The 21,828-nt window shown below is 51.2% G+C and overlaps 1 protein-coding gene across 4 annotated transcripts; it reads right to left on the bottom strand.

The window, feature by feature from the left end:
• Window positions 1–4,985: 4,985 nt before the first annotated feature.
• Window positions 4,986–20,788, bottom strand: ALAD (aminolevulinate dehydratase). Of its 4 annotated transcripts, XM_059141156.1 has the most exons (13): window positions 20,677–20,785; window positions 20,062–20,102; window positions 14,465–14,653; window positions 13,519–13,569; window positions 12,956–13,052; window positions 12,487–12,622; window positions 12,302–12,385; window positions 12,124–12,212; window positions 11,792–11,847; window positions 11,604–11,691; window positions 11,432–11,518; window positions 10,779–10,908; window positions 4,986–10,174 (listed from the first exon to the last, which is right to left on the bottom strand). In XM_059141156.1, the coding sequence occupies exons 3-13, from the start codon at window positions 14,575–14,577 to the stop codon at window positions 10,113–10,115; spliced, it is 993 nt and encodes a 330-aa protein (XP_058997139.1). In that variant the 5' UTR covers window positions 14,578–14,653; window positions 20,062–20,102; window positions 20,677–20,785; the 3' UTR covers window positions 4,986–10,112. The 4 variants fall into 4 exon arrangements, with proteins under 4 accessions (XP_058997139.1, XP_058997138.1, XP_058997140.1 ...); XM_059141155.1 differs by lacking the exon at window positions 20,062–20,102 and having other exon boundaries at window positions 20,677–20,788; XM_059141157.1 differs by lacking the exons at window positions 20,062–20,102; window positions 20,677–20,785 and adding an exon at window positions 20,026–20,050.
• Between the last annotated feature and the right edge of the window lie 1,040 nt (window positions 20,789–21,828).

The following is a 21,828-nucleotide window of genomic DNA, read 5'->3' as shown; positions in this document are numbered from 1 at the left end:
CCTCGTGGCCCCGCCCCGGCCTCGTAGCCCCGCCCTGTCCCCGCCCTCCCCTTTCCTCCTCCCCCTGTTCCCTTGTCTCTTCCCTGCTACAGCCCACTCCGTTCCCTCCCGTCGCATTCTCACCTGCCACCCCGCCCCTGGCGCCCTAGGTCACCCGCCTTCCTGGTCCTTTCCGTCTCTTTCTCTGCCAGAGCGTGAGACCCACACCCTCTTGTTGCCTGTCCCGCCTCCTCCTCTCTGCACCCCGTATCTCTGGGTTACCTTGCACCCTCCCCTCCCTTTCTGCCTGCCCCGCTCTCGCCGTCTCTCTTTTTCCCTCCTTTCTGCGCTTCCTCCTTTGTCCTCCCAGACCCCTCCGCCCTCCTCGGATCCAGACACCCCTGAGAAGTCCTAGGCTGACTTGGGAACGAGGGAATCGGGGTCCCGGCCTGGCTTGCTGAGTGCTGTGTGGACTTGGGCAAGGCGCTGCCCCTCTGTTTTGAGTCTCCAGTTAGTATTGGAAATAATTACTTTCATTTGGAAACTTAGTAACCCAAGACATTCTGCTAAGGGTAGAGTCCTTTGCAGTAATCTAGCTTTTTTTTTTTTTCTTTTGATATGAAAATAATCATCTTCAAAAATGTTTTAAAATACAAAGTAAAAAGCGAAAGCCCAATCTCACTCACTTCTCATTGAGCATCTGTCTGCTCTGTGCCTGAGCGGGGGGGGGAGACGGGATTCCTGCCTTCATGGAACCCGAGAGGGGTAGACAAAGACCAAGTAAATATACAAGATTTCAGATAGCGATGAATACTATAAAAGCAATAAATCAGAATGGCGCCTTGAGCAGTGTGGCGCCTCTGGATCAGAAGGTTAGGGGAGGGGCAAAGATCTGAACCGCAGCCAGGTGAGGATTAAGGACGGGTACTTCAGGTTAGTAAATAAGAAGAAGAGCAAAGGTGCTGGGGCCCCAGCCCGCTTACTGAGCAAGGGCGGTGGACCCAGGAGGTGGGGAGATGAGGGCGGACCTCTGGCCCCCAACTCACTCCGCAGGGGTTGTTGTAGGGGGCACTTTGGGTCATTATGCCATTTTCCTAGGAGCACACAAACATGCATATATTTCTTTCTTCCTTCTTCCCATCCCCCCTCCCTTCCTTTTAAGCAAAACCTCCTCCTATATTCTAAGACTGGCCTGTTCATTTCATTCAAAACTGCCTCATCCTCAGTGGGCCCAGGCCTGGGAGAAAATACAAAGTGTGGAGACACAGACCTTAGGCCAGGAAAGGAGAGCTTGACTCCAAAACTCATTTCAAGCAGGATTCCTACAAGTGGGAGTGGAAAGGGTGAATGGGAGGTCAGAGGTCCAGCTGCGTTTCACAGAACAGGTTTGAGATGGTTCAGGTTCCAGGGTCACCTAAATCCAACTCCTCAGATTCTGGTCCCAGTTCTGCCATCTGACTCTCTGTGCACCCTTCACTGAATTCTTTTCCTTTCTGGGGCTCAGTCTCCAATCTGTGAAATGGGGGGATTGAACAAAATAACTTCCAGCTGAAGTCCAGGGCAGCTTCTAAGCTAATTTCCAAATATGATTAACTTTGTCCGTGGAAACTAATTTCCTCCATATATAAATAGAGCATCCTTACGTCAAGGTTAAGTGAGAGCGTGTCAAAAAGCTCTTTGAGAAGTAGATGATTCTTGTTTATTTTTTAAAAGATTTTATTTACTTGAGAGAGAGAGAGAGCACACAGAGGGAGAGGGAGAAGCAGACCCCTGCGGAGCAGGGAGCCTGCCAGGGCTGGATCCCAGGACCCTGGGGTGAGGACCAGAGCCAAAGGCAGACGCTTAACCAACAGAGCCACCCAGGTACCCCACATGATTCCTTAAGAAAAAATTTTAGGGAAACCTGGCTGGCTCAGTCAATAGAGCATGAGACTCTTGACCTCGGGGTCATGAATTTGAGCCCCACACTGGGCATAGAGATTACTTTAAAAACAGTAATAATAAAACAAATTTTTATGTGAGTATAGTTGCCACACAGTTTCATTAGTTTCAGGTGTACAACATAGTGATTCAACCTCTTTTATACATTCTGCTCTCAAGTATAGCTACCATCTGTCACCATACAATACTATTACGGTAGCACTGACTGTATTCCCCGTGCTGTAAATTTCATCCCTGTGACGTACTCCGTACCTGGATGCCTGTATCTCCCATGTCCCTTCACCTGTGTTGTCCATCTGCCCAGCTCTGGAAGATGATTCTTTTCAGATAGTCAAGTCTCCTGAGAGGTTAAGGGTTTGGTTTGGTCATATAACTATCTCAACCCCGGGCTCCTGTTGTACACAGCTGGCAAGTCCATTATAATCCATGCAAGTGTGCCCTCTGGAGTTGTGACCCTGATTTGACTTTCACAGGAAAGCCAATGACAGGTCCCCACTATTCTGAAAACAAGCTTCTTTCTGATTTGCCAGTTCAAATATGGGTACACTTGGGGAGACTGGCTGGCTGAGTTGGTTGAGTGTGTGACTCTCGACCTCAGAGTCATGAGTTCAAGGTGCACACTGGGTATAGAGCTTACTTTAAAAAAAAATGGGCACACTTAATGGGTATAGTTTATCCCCTACGTCAGATGACAGGAATTCTCCTTGGAGGTTTTTATCCCTTGATCTACCCTGTGTGGCCTCTGACATGACTGCTCCTGGAGACACCTGCCATGTCATTTTACTGAACACGGCCTTTGGTCCACTTCTCTTTGAGGAAGCCAAGCTTCTTATATGAGGCCTTTGCCCTTGAGAATCTCATACTCACATATAAGTACACATGGGCTGGGGCCAGCAGACACATCTTCCTTTACTTTAAAATCTTTCATTTACTTAACATATTAAAATGTATCATAGAGAAAAGTGCAAACAAGTTTACATATCCTTGAATTTTTACAAAGTGAACATACTCCTACAACCAGTAGTCCAACCAAGAAAAAGCATTTCTAGAACCCTAGAAACCTGGTCCACTGCTTGCTTTACCCCTACAAAGGGTAACCACCATCCTGACTTCTAATTACATAGTTTAACTTGTTTTTGAATGGATTATAAATGGAATAATACAGTATACACTCCTTTGCCTTGTTTTTTAAAAAAAGATTTTAATTATTTTTCTATTTGAGAGAGAGAGAGGCGTCCCTGTCTTGTTTTCTACTCAAATTTTATTTGTAAGATGTATTCATGGGGGCACCTGGGTGGCTCAGTCAGTTAAGTGTCTGCCTTTGTCTCGGGTTATGATCTTGAGGTCTTGGGATTGAGCCCTGCATTGGGCTCCCTGTTCCAAAGGGAGACTGCTTCTCCCTCTCCTCCCCACTCATGCTTTCTTTCGCTATTTCTGTCAAATAAATAGATAAATAAAATCTTAAAAAAAAAAGATTTATCCATGTTGCTATGTGTACTTGTAGGTCATTCTACCTATAACATACCATTATATGAATATACCACATTTTATTGTGTTTGGTTTTTAGAATTTGCTTTATTAAAAAATTTTATTTCAGAGACAGAAAGAGGGAGAGAAAGAATGAGTAGGGGGAGGGGCAGAGGGAGAGAAAGAATCCTTAAACAGACTCCCTGCTGAGCAGGGAGCCCCACACAGACTTGATCCCAGAGATCATGACCCAAGCGGAAACCAAGATCCATTTAACTGACTAAGCCACCTAGGTGCCCCATATTGTGTGTGTGTGTGTTTTTTTTTTAAAGATTTATTTACTTGTGAGAGAGAAACAGAAGTGGGAGAAGCAGAGGAAGAGAGAATCCCAAGCAGACTACACATTGAGCCCGAAGCCTATGCTGGGCTTGATCCCACGACCCTGAGATCACGACCTAAACTGAAACCAAGAGTTGGATGCTCAACTGACTGTCCTACCCAGGTGCCCCGTGTGTGTGTGTTTAAAGTAAGCTCTACACCCAACATGGGACTTGAACTCATAACCTGAAAATCAAGAGTTGTGTGCTCTGCTAACTTAGCCAGCCAGGCTGCCCACCACCTTTTACCGTTGACGGGCATTTGGGTTATCCAGTTTTTGGTTATGGCGAGTTTCAGAAAACGTCGATAGGAACGTTCTTGGGTATGTGTGTCTTTGGGTGAACACAGGCACACATTTCTATTGGATGAATTCCTGCATGTGGAATCCCTGGGTCATGAACTACATGTATGTTCAACTTCAGTGGACAGGGCCAATTTTCTGAGGTGGTTGTGCCAGTAATGTCTGAGTTCCTGTTGCTACACATTCTCAACTGTTGGCATTGTCTCTTTTTAGAATTTCAGGCACTCTGATGGATGTATGGTGGTATCTCATTGTGCCCTTTTTTTTTTTTTAAATTTTATTTATTTATCAGAGAGAGAGAGGGGGAGAGAGCAAGCACAGGCAGACAGAATGGCAGGCAGAGGCAGAGGGAGAAGCAGGCTCCCTGCTGAGCAAGGAGCCCGATGTGGGACTCGATCCCAGGACGCTGGGATCATGACCTGAGCCGAAGGCAGCTGCTTAACCAACTGAGCCACCCAGGCGTCCCTCATTGTGCCCTTTTAAAAAAGATTTTATTTATTTATTTGACAGACAGAGATCACAAGTAGGCAGAGAGGCAGGCAGAGACAGGGAGCAGGCTCCCTGCTGAGCAGAGAGTCCAGTGGGGGGGCTCGATCCCAGGAACCTGAGATCATGACCTGAGCCGAAGGCAGAGGCTTAACCCACTGAGCCACCCAGTTGCCCCGCTTTTTTTTTTCTTTAAGATTTATTTATTTAGAGGGGGAGAGAGTGAGAAGGAGGGGTAGAGGGAGAGGGAAAATCTCAAGCAGACACCCTTCTGAGCATGGAGCCCAACCCAGGGCTCAACCTCTTGACCCTGAGATCACAACCTGAGCTGAAACCAAGTTGGACGTTGAACCCACTGTGCCACCCAGGGGCCCCTCATTGCGGTATTAATTTGAATTTCTGTTGACTAATGGAGACAATGACTTTTCATATATGCATTGGTCATGTTTTCATTTATTTTTATTTACACAAACAGCATGAATACACCCTTGTTAGATATATGACTATAAAAATGCATCTGAAGCTAAGATAACACATGAAAAGCTGAAGTCCCCTTAAAATTGATCCCTTCCCCGGGTTTGAGCACTGGGCATGGAGTTTAGAGACCTGAATTCCAGACTTGGTTTGTCATTGGCTTGTGTGAATTTGAACAAGTTCCCTTTCTGGGTCTGTCTCCCATCTTCACAATGAGTGTTGAGTGTTGAACTAGACCTCTCTGAAGACTTCTTTGATGTTCTGACCATTGTTTCTGTAGAGGTTACAAAACTTCACGTGGTGGGGAAGCCATTTGGCCCCATCTCCATCTTACCCTTTTCCCTTTGTAACTGAACCCCTGAGTTTAGCTGAGCCCATGGCTGCCCCCCTAGACTCTAGCTCCCAACACCCCATATACAACTAGGTGTGGCCATGTGACTAAGGTCAGATAAGAGCATATGGACAGAAGTGTTATGTGCAACTTCCAGGTTGTGACCTTATAAAGAAGCATCATGTCCTCCACTTGGCCACTCTCCTCTTTCTGCTGACTGAAGAGAGGAGCTAGTGGTGGGAACTGGACTTGCTATCTTTGACCACAAGATGGAAGCCAAGATGTGTTGAGGAGGACAGAACAAGGCAGGAACCAGGACCCAGCACACCATGTAGCTGACACGATCTGGACTGCTTGGAGAGAAACATTTCCACTTTAACTATCATTATTTTTGCTTATTATGACTACTGAATTTGAATCCTGACTAATACAGAGTAACTGGGGACTCACTTTAAATTGACCAGGTAGGGTTTTTGAGAAAGCAATGAGGAAGCCACAATCTTAGCAATAAAAAGGAGACTACCACACAGATTTGAGGGAAAGGCATTCCAGGAAAAGGGGACCTGCAAAGCTTGGAGACTCCACCAGACTTCTGTGTAACGAGGTAATGAAGCAGACCTGGTCAATTATGGTGCCGTATCTCACATGCCAAGGATTAACAGTGATTAAGAGGCTGGTCATGTGACATGAGCAGGGCCAATCAGAGACCTCCAGACATTTGTCATGATGACAGGAAATGATCTTTCTTTGGGATTCTAAGTCATAAAGATCATGTGGCTGTCAAGTGGCAAAAGCCATCTTAGAATAAAGCCAAGCTGAGACAAATATGTAAGAACTAGGAAGGGACACAGCCTCCATGACAGCCTATAGCCCTAGACCCCACCACACCTGACCTTGCTGAAGTCCAGTTATAAAGACAATCATTTCCTTTTTTTTGCTACTCAACTGGATTTCTGCAACTTGCAAAATATGTGGAATGACAGAATATGGGGTATGGCAACTCACATGCCCTAATTCATGGAACCGGCAGAGTCCATGTGGGGTATGGGGCAGGTCAGGATTCCTCCTTTCCTAGTTGGGAAATTGGTAGTAAAGTGGTGGTTAAAATGCCTGTTTGTTGAGACCCTCAGCCGTATGCCCACCGAGGCTATAGTTTTAGGGGTCATAATAAAAAAGTGAGGTCGGTGGAACATAATGGCTATTTGTTGTGGCCTCCAGGAAGGTCCTATAAGACACAGACAAGCTACTGTCTAAGCAGGCACATCATAGGGAACTAGTCAAGTCTCACTGAGAGATCCTGAATGCTCCCCAGTTGTCTGTGATGCTTGGAATTCTGAGAACATGCCTTGCCAATTGCAGAAGCTGTGTCCTCTCTCTGCACAAGCATAAAAGTACCACTAGTGAGAAGAGGGCACGCAGCAAGAGACAGGGACTGAGAAGGAACAAGATCCCCCAGGACCGCCCACACCCTTCCAGCTTTCCTGCCTGGCCATTGTCTGTACACAAAACAAGGGGCTGGAACACTGACTGGCATCGCCAGTGACTAATCCAGACTCCAGAGGGCGCCACGTCACACAGACCATAATGCCTGAGGCAATTCAGCCCTTGGTGTACCCCATTATAACAGCATCATGTTAGGTCCCTAATTTGGCAACTGTTTATTGGGAGATGGTATGGCACAGGGTTAAGTGTAGAGGCCCTGAAGTTGAACTATGTGGGCTCAAATCCTAGCTCTGATGGCTCAGTGACAGGGTTCTGAACCCAATTCTGCCATAAACTAGTTGAGGGGCCTTAGGTGAGTCATAAGCTCTCTAGATACAGCTCCCTCATTGCAGACCCAGGCTAAATTTAGGACTCCCACTCTACCCTCTCTTCCAAGCTTTCCCATCTAGGATATGTCCTACCAGCCACCAGGACTCAAGCCAAGTTCATCCTTCCCATCTAATCTACCTCCTCCCACCCTAAAGTCACCACTGGAGTCCAGGTTACACATTTTCCCATCTGCACTTCGCCAGTGCTGTCAAATGTTTTCATAAAACGCAAAACCAAAGCGAGTTGTTCCACTGCTTAAAATCCTTCAAATGGCTTTTCTCTTGGAATAAAATCTGGAAAGGCTCCCCATCTTCCATAAACATGGCTTTTTGAGTCCTGCCTGGTTTGGGCCTGCTCTCTCTCTCCCTTTCCAGTTCAGGCCATCTCTTCCTTCATGCTTCACTCTGCTGCAGCCACATCTGCTTTGTGTTCTTCCAGCTCACTCTAGAGAGTTCCCTCTGCCCGGAATGCTCTTAGCTTGGCTGCTCATCCCTCAGGTCAAGGCTTCAATGAGAGCCTCTCAGGGAAGCATTTTCTGATCCTTCAAACCCAGTCAGGTCCTGGTGACCTCCTTCACAGCACCTGTCATCCCGTCACTGTGACACAATCTGCCTCCTGGTTCTCCTCAGGGAGACTCCTCCTCAGCCCACTTAACGTTTACTTCTGGGGGTCTGGTCACATGCAGCTGTCTGCCTCCCGTAGGGTTTATACCTAAAGAGCAAGGTCTGTCTCCTGTCTCTACGCCTACAAGAACCAGGCTCCACATTACCTTGGCAATGATGAGTCTGGGATGGCCCTGAAGAATCTTCCCTTCCCCACTAACCAAAAATGAGCTCAGGGACCGGGGGACCGAAGGGCCAGGAGACAAGAAGCTAAGAAGCTAACATGACCAAACATTCTGGTCTGGTCAGAGCCCTGAGGCCCATCAGTGACTCATCTCCCATTAGTGTTGGGGCCTTCAGGTGGGAGTTACAGGCTCAGGCTCCTTGGAAGGTGAAGCTTTATTTATGCCTCTTCAAGCCCTGATTTTGACTGGCTACCTCCCCAAATGCTGAGGACAGGGTGAGATCAGGTCCCCAGTCAGCTGCAGCGCTGAGGAAGACAACAGGGAGTCAGAGGGGACTGGTCTCACTAGAGGAGCTCTGCTGGGGGTTAAGAATTCTACATTTTAAAATGCATTGTACTGCTTAAGGTCGGACTTGAGCTTGCTTTGGCCCTAGATTTGGGATTTGTAACTCTGCAGGTGGGCCCTTTAGGTAGGGCCTTAACTTTTACTACGGGAGACATGATGTGAGTCTTGGAAGAAAGCACTCATCCAGGGGCTCAAGCCAGAAACCCATGAGGCCATCCTTGTTTCTTCCTGTTCCCTGGTTAACAGTTCAGGTAAAACTTGCTCATTCTGGCTCCAGAACATATCCTGAATACCTCTACTTCCTCCTCTCCCCACTGCCACCCCAGTCCAGGCCACTGTCGATGCTCTGTGGGGTCTCCAAGAGCCTCCCAACCAGTCTCTTTCTTGCTTACCCTTCCCTTTTTGCACAGCAGCAGAGCGTGAAAAAGTGGAACACACATAACTTCTAGTTAAGAATCCTGCAGATCGCTTTCTACCCAATGCCAAGTAAGACCGAGCTTCCTACAGGTAGGCCTGCAGAGCCTACCTTTCCAACCTCCAGTCCTATCACCCCCTCTGCTTCCTCACCCCGCTCCCAGAAGCTCTGCCAAGCTCCTCCCACCACAGGACCTTTGCACAGTTTGTGTAATTCTTGTGGCTTCTTCTGCCTTTCCCTCTGCTCTCTGGAAGGATCCTTTCTTGTCCCTCAACCTCAGGGAGGGCTTCTGGACCACCCTCTCAAGAGACACCCTTGGTTGGTTATTCTGTCAAGCCCCTTTCTTTCCCTCAAAGCACGAATTACAATTTGTAATTGCTTTGTTTTCTTATTGTCATCTGTCTCCTGTTCTCCCTGCAGTGATTCCACACAGAGAGACAGGCTGAGATCCATCCTGCTATAGCCCAGTACCCAGCACTGTGTCGAGGCACCAAGCAGATGTTGTCAAAAATTCTCTTCAACAGAAAAGCCTTTCTGGGGGCGCCTGGGTGGCTCAGTGGGTTAAGCTTCGGCTCGGGTCATGATCTCAGGGTGCTGGGATCGAGTCCCGCATCGGGCTCTCTGCTCAGCAGAGAGCCTGCTTCCTCCTCTCTCTCTCTGCCTGCCTCTCTGCCTACTTGTGATCTCTCTCTGTCAAATAAATAGATAAAATCTTAAAAAAAAAAAAAAAAAAGCCTTTCTGGCTTCTAGTTCTCCAACAGTCAGGAACTCTCTACTTGCTTCTCAATTTTGATCCTCAGGCAACGTTTGTGCTCATTAACAAGTTAAGTCTTCTTTGGGTCTATGGCTGAGAACAGAACAGGAGAGCTCAGGTAGCCTGCCAACATGGGCCTGTGTGGGAATCACCTTCCAGTGGAATTGAGGCACATCTCAACTCTAAACCTGGAGATGTCATTCTAGGCCTCTGTCCCGGTGCCCAGCTCTGGTGCCAGAGGCCTCGGGGTTTCTGGAGCTTTTTATGATACAAGATGTCACTTGCCCTCCTATACCCCTAATGCTCCAAGCCCCTCTGTGAGGCCCCACCAAGCCTGAGCCCTTACCTCCTGGTGGCTTTCAAGCTGAGGCCACACCAAGAGGAGGAGCTGGGGTAATGGAGGTGAGCCTCGGGGCTGAGCCAGGGGAGGGATGGGGAAGGCTGGGGGAGCCCGGGAGGCTCGCGTGGTGAGAGGGCGCAGGCTGACAGAAAGCCCCCAGGGCTGCTGGGCGCTGGCCAGCACGTGAGTAGGAAGAGGGTGTGAGGGCACAGTTCTAAAGCAGCATTTACTTTGGTTTTCACTTCTCCAATGCCCCGGGACCTTTGAAAAGTTCTAGCTATTGGTCTTGTGCACGGCCGCCATCACTCCTCCTTCAGCCACTGCAACAGCTGAGGCGTGTAGTAAGTGATGATGATGTCGGCACCTGTGGGGGGGACAGAAGCAGGAAGCGGGGAGGGGCCAGGCATCAGCTCTGGGCACACCTTCAGGGAGTCCAGGGCCAAGGAGGGGGCAGGCGGCTACCACGAAGAGGCACAGCCCGCGGGTGTCACAATGTTAAGGCTGAGCCTGCGTGCTGTGTGACCCTAGGCAGGTCATTCTCTCTTGCTGGGCCTCAGTTTGCCAATGTATAAAACACAGAGTGGGAGGAATGAGTATGTTGTAAGGGCCCTTCCCGTGCCACCCGCACGCCAACACCACCGGCTCCTGTCTGTGGAGTGATGAGCATAGGCCTGTGACCCTTATCATCGCCCGCAGTTCTCCAGACAACCCGCCTCGGCTATTTGGTCCCCGGTTTGCAGACAAGGACACTGAGTGCACGCAGCTGGCTTGGCTACAGTCTCAACACCAAAAAAGTCACCCGAGGGCTCTGTTTTCTTCACTGCTGCTGCACGTTTGCTCCTGCAGCTCCACGGCCCCTCCTGGTATTTCCAGGCACAAGACTCCAGGCTGTCTCATGACTTTATTTCCCCACAAAGTGCCCATCAGCCCCATGCGCAGGTCAGAAAACCCCGGCCCAGCCTGTTTACCTGCGCGGCGGAAGGCGGTCATGGCCTCCAGAACAGCAGCCTTGAGATCAAACGCCCCGGCCCGGGCTCCGTGCCACAGCATGGCGAACTCTCCGGAAACGTGGTACACGGCAAGAGGGAGCTCAGGGTGCTGCCGAAAAGCAGGGTGGGTGGACAGGTGGAACCTCCCAGAGTGACCCTTCCGCCTTGCCCAACCTGTGAGCATCTGGAGCCCCGAGCTCGGTGTCACTACGGTTGGCAGCCAGGCCCAGCCTTTTTTTTTTCTTTTTAAGATTTATTTATTTTAGAGAGGGGTGGGGGCAGAGGGAGAGAGAGAATCCCAAGCAGACTCCCCGCTGAGTGCGAAGCCTGATGCTCCATCCACTATCTTGAGACCATGACCCGAGCCAACACCAAGAGTCAGATGCTCAACCGACTGAGTCCCCCAGGCGCTCCAGGCCTCCCCACTCTTGAACTGGGAAAGCCCAGTGGTTCAAAGGCTCTGGCCAGCCCTGGGGCAGATGCCCATAGTGGTTCCTGGGCAGGGATGCGGTGGTAGGATTCCTGCTCAGGAACCCAGACAGTCTGTGGTCTCTGAGTCTGAGACCCCAGAGCCTGTGGACAAACTCACTCCTCTCCCTGGGCCCCGGCTTCTCTCTGCTCTGCCTGCTCACCTTGTCCTTCACCTCCCGCACGATGTCCAGGTAGGGCATTCCCGGCTTCACCATGAGCATGTCGGCTCCTTCCCGTACGTCCCGGGCCTAAGGGTTGAAATACTGTGTAGGGAGTGCCCAGGAGGCAAGATGGGAATGGCCCAGCCAGTGGGCTCAAGCTCTGGTCACTCACCACTGCTCGGAGGGCCAGGCCTCGTGCTCCCGGCGGCAGCTGGTAGCAGCGGCGGTCTCCAAAAGCTGGGCTAGACTGAGCCGCGTCCCTGGGAAGAGGAGGCATCAGCGAGTGGGCGGGGGTGGGGGTCCAGCTTTGGGTGAATGGGTGAGGGGTTTGAAAGCAGGCCCCTGCCAATCCCCACTCACCGGAAAGGTCCGTAGAAACAGGATGCAAATTTGGCACTATAGCTCATCACTGATACCTACGGGGAGACAACGGGGGTCAAGGTTCAGACATCCCAGGGTGGAGAGACAGGGAGAGGAAGATTGTACGCTGGGAAGCAGAATGCCTGTGGTCTAGTCCCATTAAAGCTCTGGGCCTTGATTTTCCCATGTGAGATGCAGAAGCTGAGATGGATCTCAAAGACCCCATCCAGGGCTGTTTTCACTTCCATGACTCTAGGCAGGTGTAGGGTCAGGGATGGTCCGGACTCTCTCTGTGCCTTCCCCCCACCCCTCGCCACACTCCCCACCCCTACCCTGTTGCCAAGTCCATGGGCCATCAGGGCCTCCTTGATGGCTTCCACGCGTCCGTCCATCATGTCCGAAGGGGCGACCACCTGACATCCTGAGGGGTAGAGGGTGGTCTTCAGAACCCCGGGAGCCTGCTATCCACTCTGACCCGGAGTTCCTCCTCTCTGCCCATGGCTCACTCACCTGCCTTGGCGTAGGCCAGGGCCACTTCTGCCAGCCGCTGGCGGCTCTCCTCTGCCTGGAATGCCCCATTCTTGCTCAGCAGCCCTGCAGGACAGACAGCTGGCTTTGGGGGAGCATCTCAGTCCCTGGCCCATCCACCCCGGAGGAGGACTAGGAGGGGTGGGAGGTGCAGGGAGGGAGCTCACCACAGTGGCCATGAGAGGTGTAGGGGCACAAGCAGACATCGCAGGCCACCAGGAGGCTGGGGAAGGTCTTGCGCAACAGGCGGATGGCTTCGATCGCCGGAGAGTCCTCAGAGTCGGCTGCAGAACCCCGCTCATCCTAGTGGCAGGGGAAGGACAAAGAGGTACGTCTGCTATGTGAGGCCTTAGAAAAGCAGGAACCAGACCAGGGAGACCAGCTCCCTACACGAGGACATAGTAAGGACTGTCCCCATTTTGCACAGGGCACTTGACCTGTCCAGTCAGGGTGTCACACCCCTACTTAGCTTTCTGTCCCTATGCGGGTGCTGTCATCAGGCAGGGGCCATGTCCCCTCATCCTCGCCCCAGGGCCAGCACAAGGCTGTAATGAGGGCACTGTCTGTACGTGAGCTCAGCTCACCCTCACCCGGCCCTCCCTGTCCTCCCCTCAAACTCTGCTTCTGATTCTCCACCTTGGGGACCCTGCTAGGGACTCCAAAGACCAGGACGCAGCGCAGGCCCTCTTCCACCAGGGGCTTCAGCATCTCTTCCAGCCGGTTCACCCCATACCTGTGTGGAGGGGGAGCAGAGGGGCTGAAATGAGCACGTGGCAGGCAAGGCTCCCCGCACCTCACCACCCCCCACGCTGTTAAGAGCCAAGTTGCACATGGCACCAGGAGAGCTCAAGTCTCACAGTACAGAGAGGGGTGGGAATGCACCCACCAAACAGATGGGAAAACGAGGCCCCTAGAAGCAGAGCTATGGAACTCAGCTGTGGAAGACTCTTACTGAACTCCCACTGGCAGCTCAGCTCTCCTTTGCAAGGGACTCGGCTATGACATCTCTGGTGATGAATGGGTAGCTCATTCCTTTATGTGGCTGTCTCTTCTAACTCGGGCCCTGAGAAAACTCTTTTCTCTACGGAGCTCAAGTGAGGTTCTCCAGATCTTCTACCTCTTGGGTCTGCTTCCTGGCACCTCCAGCTGGGAACTCTCTCCCTCCTTCCTCCCCTGGCCCTCCCCACCACGTCTCCTACCTGGCCACTCCTGGGAGGCTGTCGATGGGCTGTACATCATCAGGAACGTCCCTGCAAGAGCGGGGGGGGGGGGTGGGGATGGGGGTGGGCTATGGATTAGGAGCCGTGGGAAGGGCCAGTAGTGAGGGCGTGACTGGGAGGGATGGCTGGGGAGATGGGAAGGTGGATGGAGGGAGGAGGTTGGGGTCCAGTGTCTGGTTCCCTGCCTGGCCAAGCCCAGGGCCTGAAATAATAGGAACAACAAGAGTGACAGTGACAACAGAGGCAACGGGACAAAAAGAACACTAATCATATGAAGGAGTCCAGTGGCTATGGACTTGGGGTTCTGAAGTCAGAAGGTCCTCTTTGCCTGCGATCCCAGCCACTTGCTGGTTGGGTGACCTTGGCCCAGTTGTACCATCTCTTTGAGCCTCAGGCCCTTCATTTGTCTTTGGATGGGTTTGTTCATTCATTCAACGAACGCTGAGTGCTTATGATGCACAGGTACTATTTACTCTCTGGAGACACAAAGTGAGCAAAATGGACACAAATCCCTGCCCTCGTGGAGAGGGCAGTCTAGGGGACACTATCCATACTTTCTTCCCATGACAACTGTCAGGACTGGAAGAGATAATCCATGTACGCTGCTTAGCACAGTACTCAGTATACAGCAAGCACTCAGTGTCAGCCACTGCTATGATGAATAATCATGACTGCCACTGCGGACACGTACATAGCTCTTTGCAATCTACAGAACGTCTTCTCAGCTTCTGTCTTCTCGCAAAAGCTCAGGATGGCAGGCCAGGGTTAAAATCCTTATTTTCCAAATGGGAAGACTTGAGTTCTTTTCAAGGTTTGTTTGGTTCTGAAGACTGTTGTCCTGAACTCTCTCTCTCTCTCTCTCACACACACACACACACACACACCCCTGGCAGATCAGAGGCCTGGACCATTCCTGGGGACTCACGTGACAAAGATGGGGTAGATGAGATTGGAGGCACTGAGGGTTGTGGTGGCTGCCTGCCAGGCGCGAAGCAGTGGGTGGAAGTAGCCGCTGTGCAGAACTGATTGGGGCTGCATGGCAGCGGACAGGGGCAACGTGGAGGCAGGCTGCTGGGCACTGTGGGCTCCTGGGGCGTTGGCTGCACGCTCAGCTCTGAGGTGGGAGGGCAGAGAGCAACAAGAAGCATGTCAGACACGGCCCCTGTCCCCAGGAGATGGTCCCATACCCTGCCTGTGCTCCTCCCAACTCTTGTCTCCACCGTTCTCTGGCCTGCGCTGGCCAATCCCTGCTGGTCTGTGATAAGGTTAAGTACAGGAAGGGACATAGGCCCCTCTGGAAACTTTCTTAGCTATCAGAATCAAATAATCTAAGATTTTAGCTTGTATATTTTATGGTTTCTTTTTCTAAAATGACATTTCTCTAGCAATTCAATACATTTTATTTATTTATTTATTTTTAAAAAAAGATTTCATTTATTTACTTGACAGAGAGAAAGATCACAAGTAGACAGAGAGGGAGGCAGAGAAAGAAGAGGAAACAGGCTCCCCACTGAGCAGAGAGTCTGATATGGGGCTTGATCCCAGGACCCTGAGATCATGACCAGGGCTGAAGGCAGAGGCTTAACCCATTGAGCCATGCAGGCGCCCCAGTACATTCTTTTTTTTTAAGATTTTATTTATTTGACAGAGAGAGAGCCAGTGAGAGCAAAAACACAAGCAGGAGGAGTGGGAGAGGGAGAAGCAGGCTTCCTGCTGAGCAGGGAGCCCAATGTGGGGCTAGATCCCAGGACCTTGAGCCAAAGGTAGATGCTTAACTGACTGCGTCACCCAGGCACCCCTAACACAATTTTTAAAAAATATTCTATCAAAAAAAAAAAATCAATCTGTGATGGGTTAGAAATTAGTATGAGAAGCTGACACTTGAACTTTGTTCATTCCATGAAAAAATGTGTATGTGCTTGGCAGGAATTTTAGATAAGGAGCAAGAGAAAAATCGCCAGTAATTCTATCTCTAGAGAAAAAGGTAATTCTACCTCTAGAGAAAAGCACCGTTAACACCTGGTACAGAGACTTCTTGTACCGCACAACACACACTAAGAGGATTAAATAGCAAGGGCCTGACAGACATGGACAGACAGACAGACAGACCCCCTAGAGGGGGACCACAGGCAGCCCTTTTTTCCAGTCTGAGTGCCCCCTGCCGCTCCCCAAGCACCAGCCACACTTGGCCACTCTCTGGATCGCCCCCACTCCCCGGTTCGCACCCCTCCACCCTTTATCCAAAAGGTTCGTGCTCTCCGCACCACCTCCTCACCCCTAACTCCTATCTGGTGGCCCCCTTCCCTCTCCTGCTGAAGCTTCTCGTGCCCAGATCATAATCTCTCTTACATAACAGCTCTCTGTGGTGCAGCGTTGGTGGTATAGTGGTGAGCATAGCTGCCTTCCATAACAGCTCTCTGTGGATACATTTCAGCTCATTCCAGGAGACAGAGCTTCTGCAGGGCATGGTCCGCGGTAAGCTCATTCCTGGACTCCCCTGCCCCCCAACCCCGCCTGCGGGGTAAATATTTAACTACATGAAGTACAAGACAGTGCACCCTAAGTGCCAAACAAGCGAATGTAAGACAGAAGGAAGCTGGGGCGTGCACGTGTTTCTTGAGCACCTACTGCGTGCCAGGCCCTGCCAGGCACCCGTGCACGTGAGTTCGAAGCCCTACATGCCCGGGCAGGTAGGGCTGCTGGAGGCTGTCTCAGACAGGAGCTGCCCCAAGTGAACCATGAGTCCCAAGGCAAGTTTGGAGGTTGGAAGAAGCTTGTTGGATGAAGGCCGGGTGTGGGAGGGGTGGCTTCAACTTTGTTTCTCAGATGAGCGGGTTCGGCTTGGCAGAGGAAAAGGGGAGAGTGTTCGCTCAGGAAGGGAAGAAAGGGGCCAAGGTGGGGAAGGGGGAACGGGCCGTGGGCTACTGTGAGGACTGAGGAGGCAAAGGTGATGTGTATACCAGGGAGGGAGGGGACAAGAGGAGGCCAGACTTGAGGACAGGGAAGATGAGGAGGGGGTGGGGGAGTGGCCTGCTCAGAGCCTGGCTTTAGGCAGATAATTTTTTTTTTTTTTTTAAAGATTTTATTTATTTATTTGACAGAGAGAAATTACAAGTACATTGAGAGGCAGGCAGAGAGAGAGAGAAGGAAGCAGGCTCCCTGCTGAGCAGAGAGCCCGATGCGGGACTCGATCCCAGGACCCTGAGATCATGACCTGAGCCGAAGGCAGCGGCCCAACCCACTGAGCCACCCAGGCGCCCCTAGGCAGATAATTTTTGCAGGCAGAGCAGAGCTGAGCCAAGGAGCAGAGACACTCGAACAGGAGTGGGGAGGGGAGGAAAGGGAAGGGCCATCGTAAGGCAGCCAAGAGGCAGTCTCTTGGGGCAGAGGCTCTGAGCTTGTGTGACCCAGAGGGCAATGGAGACAGAGACAAGGCAGGAAGAGGGTGGTTGGGAGCTGAGCTTCTGGAGGTGCCTGGGGGAGATACCCAGTAGCCAAGTAGTGGGGAGAAGGAGCCACCGGTGTCTCCTTGTATGAATGGGACCTCAAGGCAAGGACTTTTTCGAGGTTACACTTAGTGAGTTAAGAGGCTAAAACAGCAGGCCTGTGAGCCTGATGTGTCATCTCCCAGGCAGGGAGTGGGGAATGGGGGTCCCCTAGCACACTGATAAGGCCTTTCTCTCCAGTCTCTCGGGCCCCTTTAGTGCCCTCCCAAGCAGCTCAGGGGCCCACTTTTATCCATCCTCCTCCTTGGCAGGGTTGGTGTTATCAGGAGCCACACAGGGACCCACCCTCCTACCACACCCCCCTCCTGGCGCCAGCCGCATCATCTGACACAGAGGCAAGTCAGGTCTCCCCAAAGGTGTCCAACCCCCAGATGAGCATTCAGTCATCTGGGAGACAGAAAGTCCTGAGTGCCCATTTTGTGCAAGGTTGGTGGTCGGGGTCTGCTAGGGGTTAGCTCAGCTCAGAGAGGTTATGTCCCTTGCCCAAGACCACACAGTTGGTGAGCAAACGAGCCTGAAATTGAATCTGTTCTAGACAATGAGTACAGGGTCTTATCTACCATACCCCATAATCCTGATGAAGACTTGGTTCCACAAGCATCTCTCTACGTCTATTATCCGCCTTGTGGGTGGGAGAGATGGAGAATACACGAGAGGAAAATATACTGTGACGTTATGTGCTGGGCACTGGACTAGGTACTTTTAGATTTTATTAATTAATTAATTTTATTTACTTATGTGACAGATCACAAGTAGGCAGAGAGAGAGGAAGGGAAGCAGGCTCCCTGCTGAGCAAAGAGCCCAATGTGGGGCTTGATCCCAGGACCCTGAAATCATGACCTGAGCGGAAGGCAGAGGCTTAACCCACTGAGCCACCCAGATGCCCCAGGACTAGATACTTTTATATATATTATCTCATTTCACTGCAGAGACTGTTCCAACTTTCAGTGATAAGTAAATGGAGGCTCTGAGAGGTTAAGTGACTTGCTCCATGTCATTCTGGAGAGTCAAGTTGGATTTTGAACCTGCCTCTGATTCACTTCCCGGAGAACAACCTCTATAGCAGGACCCTGGCTTCTGGAATTCAAAGCTACATTCTAGTGGCCTCAGCTCCCCATCTGTTTTAGAAGGCTGGGCAAGCACAGGCCTCCTGCTTATCAGAAGCAGCAGAGCAGGGCTGCCTAGGAGCTCTGCAGCCCCAATTTTACCATGGGGAACGGAGGGGGGCAAGGGAGAAGGGTGAGAGTGAGAAGGAGGCTTGACTAGGGCAATTCTACTTGCATCTGTTTAGTTTTAGGGTTTAGGGAGAGATCTGCTTTGAGAAACGGGTGTCAGTGCTGAGAAAAAATTTAAAACGTTGAAAATCACCAATCCTGTTCATTTCTTAGATTCTCAAGTGGAAAATGAGGTGCAGAGAGGCAACAGGACTTGACACTGAGCAGTCAGTCAGGTGCAGAGCTGGCCTTGACCATGAGTCTCCTGCCTTCTAGTCCAGTGCCCTGTCACCTCAACCACACACAGTCATTTTGTTACAACAGGCACTTAATAAATAAAATAAATAAAACGGTCCCCGAGCCAGAGCTACCTGTTTGCAGAGCCAAATCCATGCCAAGGCTCTGCTCTGCAAACAGTCCCTCAAGACTGGGAGATTTCCACACACTTGGGTTTGGGGGGCATTTCTTCCAAGTTAAGGGAGCCTCCAAGCCACAATCCTGTGACACCTCACTGAAGACATGCTCACCCACATGAGAACAGGTTAGCTTAGCTGGAAGGCAGGACAGGGCGGTGCAGAAAGAACCTTATTTAGGGGTCACACAATCCCACGTCTTTTCTGTGCTATGTGACTTTGGGCAAGGCTGCTGGCCTTTCAGAATCTTTATTTCATAATCTATAAAATGGGAATGATACTATCAACTTGCAAAGCTGTGGAAATCAGATTAGAGATAGGAGGTACGTGCCTGGCATCAGGGAGCAGCCCAGTGAACATGTAGCTACTTTTATCACAAGGAGCAGAAGGGAGCTGGAAATATCACCCCCTACCCCAAGTCCACACAGCTGTGCCTTCTGCTCCACTCCCAGGAGGGAGAACTTTCACTCAAACCTGGTCACCGCAGGGTCTTCCCAGATATCTCAGGTGGTGTCCCTGTCTTCCAGCAGCTTCTGTGGTGAGAACTAATCTGGATAGATGCAGAGGCAGAGGGGTGGACTAGATGCTATCTATGGGAGGGCCTGTGTCTCCAGGGGTCAAGCATGGCTTCCTGAGAAAGGAAGGTTTGCAGACTGATTATGAAGGTATCTCCTTCCTTAGAAGGCAACTTCCCCAATCTGGGAGTAACTATGTTGGGCCCCAAGAGCTGCCACTGTGGGAAGGAGGGTTAGAAGGAGCTGCAAGGCCTGAATGACACCCCCACCACCACTATCATGCTGTGCTCTGCTGAGGATTTCAGAGGCTGTGCTCTTGGTACAGACGGCTGGGAGCTGCTGCCAGCTCTGGCAGTCCCGGCTGCTAGCTGGGGAGGAGGCAGTCAGGAGGGCCACCTGTGGTGGAAGGTGACCAAGGCTGAGAAATCCAAAGCCCCAGAAGGGCCCAGGATAGCAGCTGTCAGGCAGTTCTGAAAGGGGACCAACTAACTCCCTGTTTATTCAACCCGCATTTCCTGAATCGCTACCCATTGGTCTGCCCCAATGCTAGATACAGGGGTTAAAGAGAAGCATGAGACCCAGGCCTTGACCTAGGGCTTTGAAGAGCCCAACCTTTTCTGGGTTTAGCCATCTGGAGCTATAGGGAGAATCTGCCAGTTCCAGACTCCTAGAACATCTTGGCTAAATGGATCCTTAAAGCTTGTTGATTACATCATTGAAATTGATGGTGAAACTGGTCTCAGAGAAAGGCAAACACTAGCTCAAGATCAGGCAAGAGGTCAGCGGCAGATCTGGGGCTAGAATCGGGGTCTTCAGAAGCCCAGTTCTCAGTACACACCTTGATACTTCAAGTAGATTTCAAAGCTGTGCTTACCAGCAGAGGTGGGCTTGTGGAGAACTCTGGCTGAAGGGGGGCTGGGGGAGGAAGGAAATAGAATGTTGACTCTGGACTTGGCTGCAACTGGCAGCCTGATGGCTAAGTATAGGTTTTGGACTCTGCAGACGTGTGTTCAAATTCTGATTCTGTCACTTTCTAGCTGAGCGATCTCAGTTTCTGCACCTGGTAAATGGCGATTTGAACGGACCGCAAGGTCTGCTGTAGACTTAATGGGCCAATGGATGTGACCTATGTTTAAGTCTAGCACAAAGCGTCTGTTACTGCCTTCACTTCCCTCCCCTGTCCTTCGAGGCACTTTGGGCTCTGTACTGATGGAGAATGCCCTAGGCGTCTCCAAGGGAATGGACCCCAGAGAGGGGAGGCAAAGCCCAGAGGCGAGCCCCCAAACGTACAGCTACGCGGGGACCCCAATCCCGACTGCAGCAGGGCAATCTAAGACTCCAAACGGGGGCTCCACAAGGACTCTGTCCCCGGCTGCACCGCCGGCGCTTCAGGCGCGCACGGCACGTTGGGACCTGGGGACAAGAGACTCTTGGTGCCACAGTCCCCTCCTCCAAGTCCGCCATCTCCCCGAGTCCGCTCCCCACTCACCTGGTTCCTCAAGGGCTCCCAGTTGCTGCTCCCGCCACCACCGTAGTGCGTTCTACTCTCCCGGGGCCCACGTGGGGGCGGGGCGGCTCACCCGGAAACAGCTCCCCCCCCTTGCAGCCCGCCCCGACCAGCGTGCAAGCCACACCCCCTGCGAGCACTTTGCCTGCGGGCTGGTCAACTCGGGCCGCGGCTCCGCCCACGCCCCCTCGAGGCCTGGCCAATCGGGTGTGCGGAAGGGCGGGCGGGTCCGCGCCCAGCCCCTCTAGGGGCCAGAACTTGAACGGCGGAAGGCCCACCGGAGCCCACGTTGGGGCGCAGGGGCGGTGCGGGCGGGGTCCCTGTGAGTCCGGCTCCGAAGCGATTACACTCTTTGGCGTCCTCCTCTTCCCAGCCTAGCGCATACTTGGCGGTGGTTAATTGTTGAAAGAATAATCGGGTGTCAAGGACATTAAAACAACACCTTAATACCTAACACAATAGCTAAGTTCATTTTTGCAGACTGAGTATTTTAAAGCTGTTGAGTTCAGCACCAGGCTGCCTTCCAGGTTTTCAGAGAAAATTAATTCCAGAGTAATTACTCAGGGCCAGCTCTGTGCCATGGATTGAGAGATGTGATGTGAAAGACTCCGGAAAAGCTCTTGAGTCTGATAGGGGCATCAATTTGACTAAAGGTCTGTGCAGGGGCCGGAGGGAACTGGTGAGGCTTTTGGGGCTTGGGTGACCTAGTAGTATTGGGAGGGTGAAGTAGGGGTGTAGATCCGTACCCTAGCCGAGGAATGCCTTTATAAAGATGCATCAGGGATTGGAGAAAAACTGACTCTGACTTGCTGAAGAGGCCAGTGGGCTGGTTATTACACTTCCTCTAAGATTTTATTTCTCAAAATTGGTACTCCAAACCTGTTTTATACCTCTTTATATTTCAAGTTAAAGCGGCAGAAAGGCTTAATGCGTGCTAGGGAAATATGACCTGTGTAATTTCCAGCTACTAGAGTTCTGATCTGTGGTCAAATAAGGGAAATGGTGGAAATGAAGTCATATTTTTTGTGCATTTGAGTCAGGGACAGTACCATGCGTTTTACATTCACTTATTTAATTTTGATGACAATGTTACTATCCTCATTTTACAGACTGGGAATACAGTCTCCAGGGAGA

Source organism: Mustela lutreola, chromosome 12 (assembly GCF_030435805.1).
Source record: "Mustela lutreola isolate mMusLut2 chromosome 12, mMusLut2.pri, whole genome shotgun sequence".
Classification (NCBI taxonomy): Eukaryota; Metazoa; Chordata; class Mammalia; order Carnivora; family Mustelidae; genus Mustela; species Mustela lutreola.
This window is presented reverse-complemented; position numbering and strand designations above follow the sequence as displayed.

What these genes read in the sequence shown, in the direction of transcription:
- ALAD (XM_059141154.1), bottom strand. Translation starts at nt 15,968, where the DNA reads ATGTATCCACAGAGAGCTGTTATGGAAGGCAGCTATGCTCACCACTAT. An exon ending in TCCCTAGCAGGGTCCCCAAG is followed by an intron (nt 12,623 to 12,955) that starts GTGGAGAATCAG and finishes CCCTGCCACTAG; the next exon opens with GATGAGCGGGGTTCTGCAGC. An exon ending in TGTTTCTACGGACCTTTCCG is followed by an intron (nt 11,692 to 11,791) that starts GTGAGTGGGGAT and finishes TCCTCTTCCCAG; the next exon opens with GGACGCGGCTCAGTCTAGCC.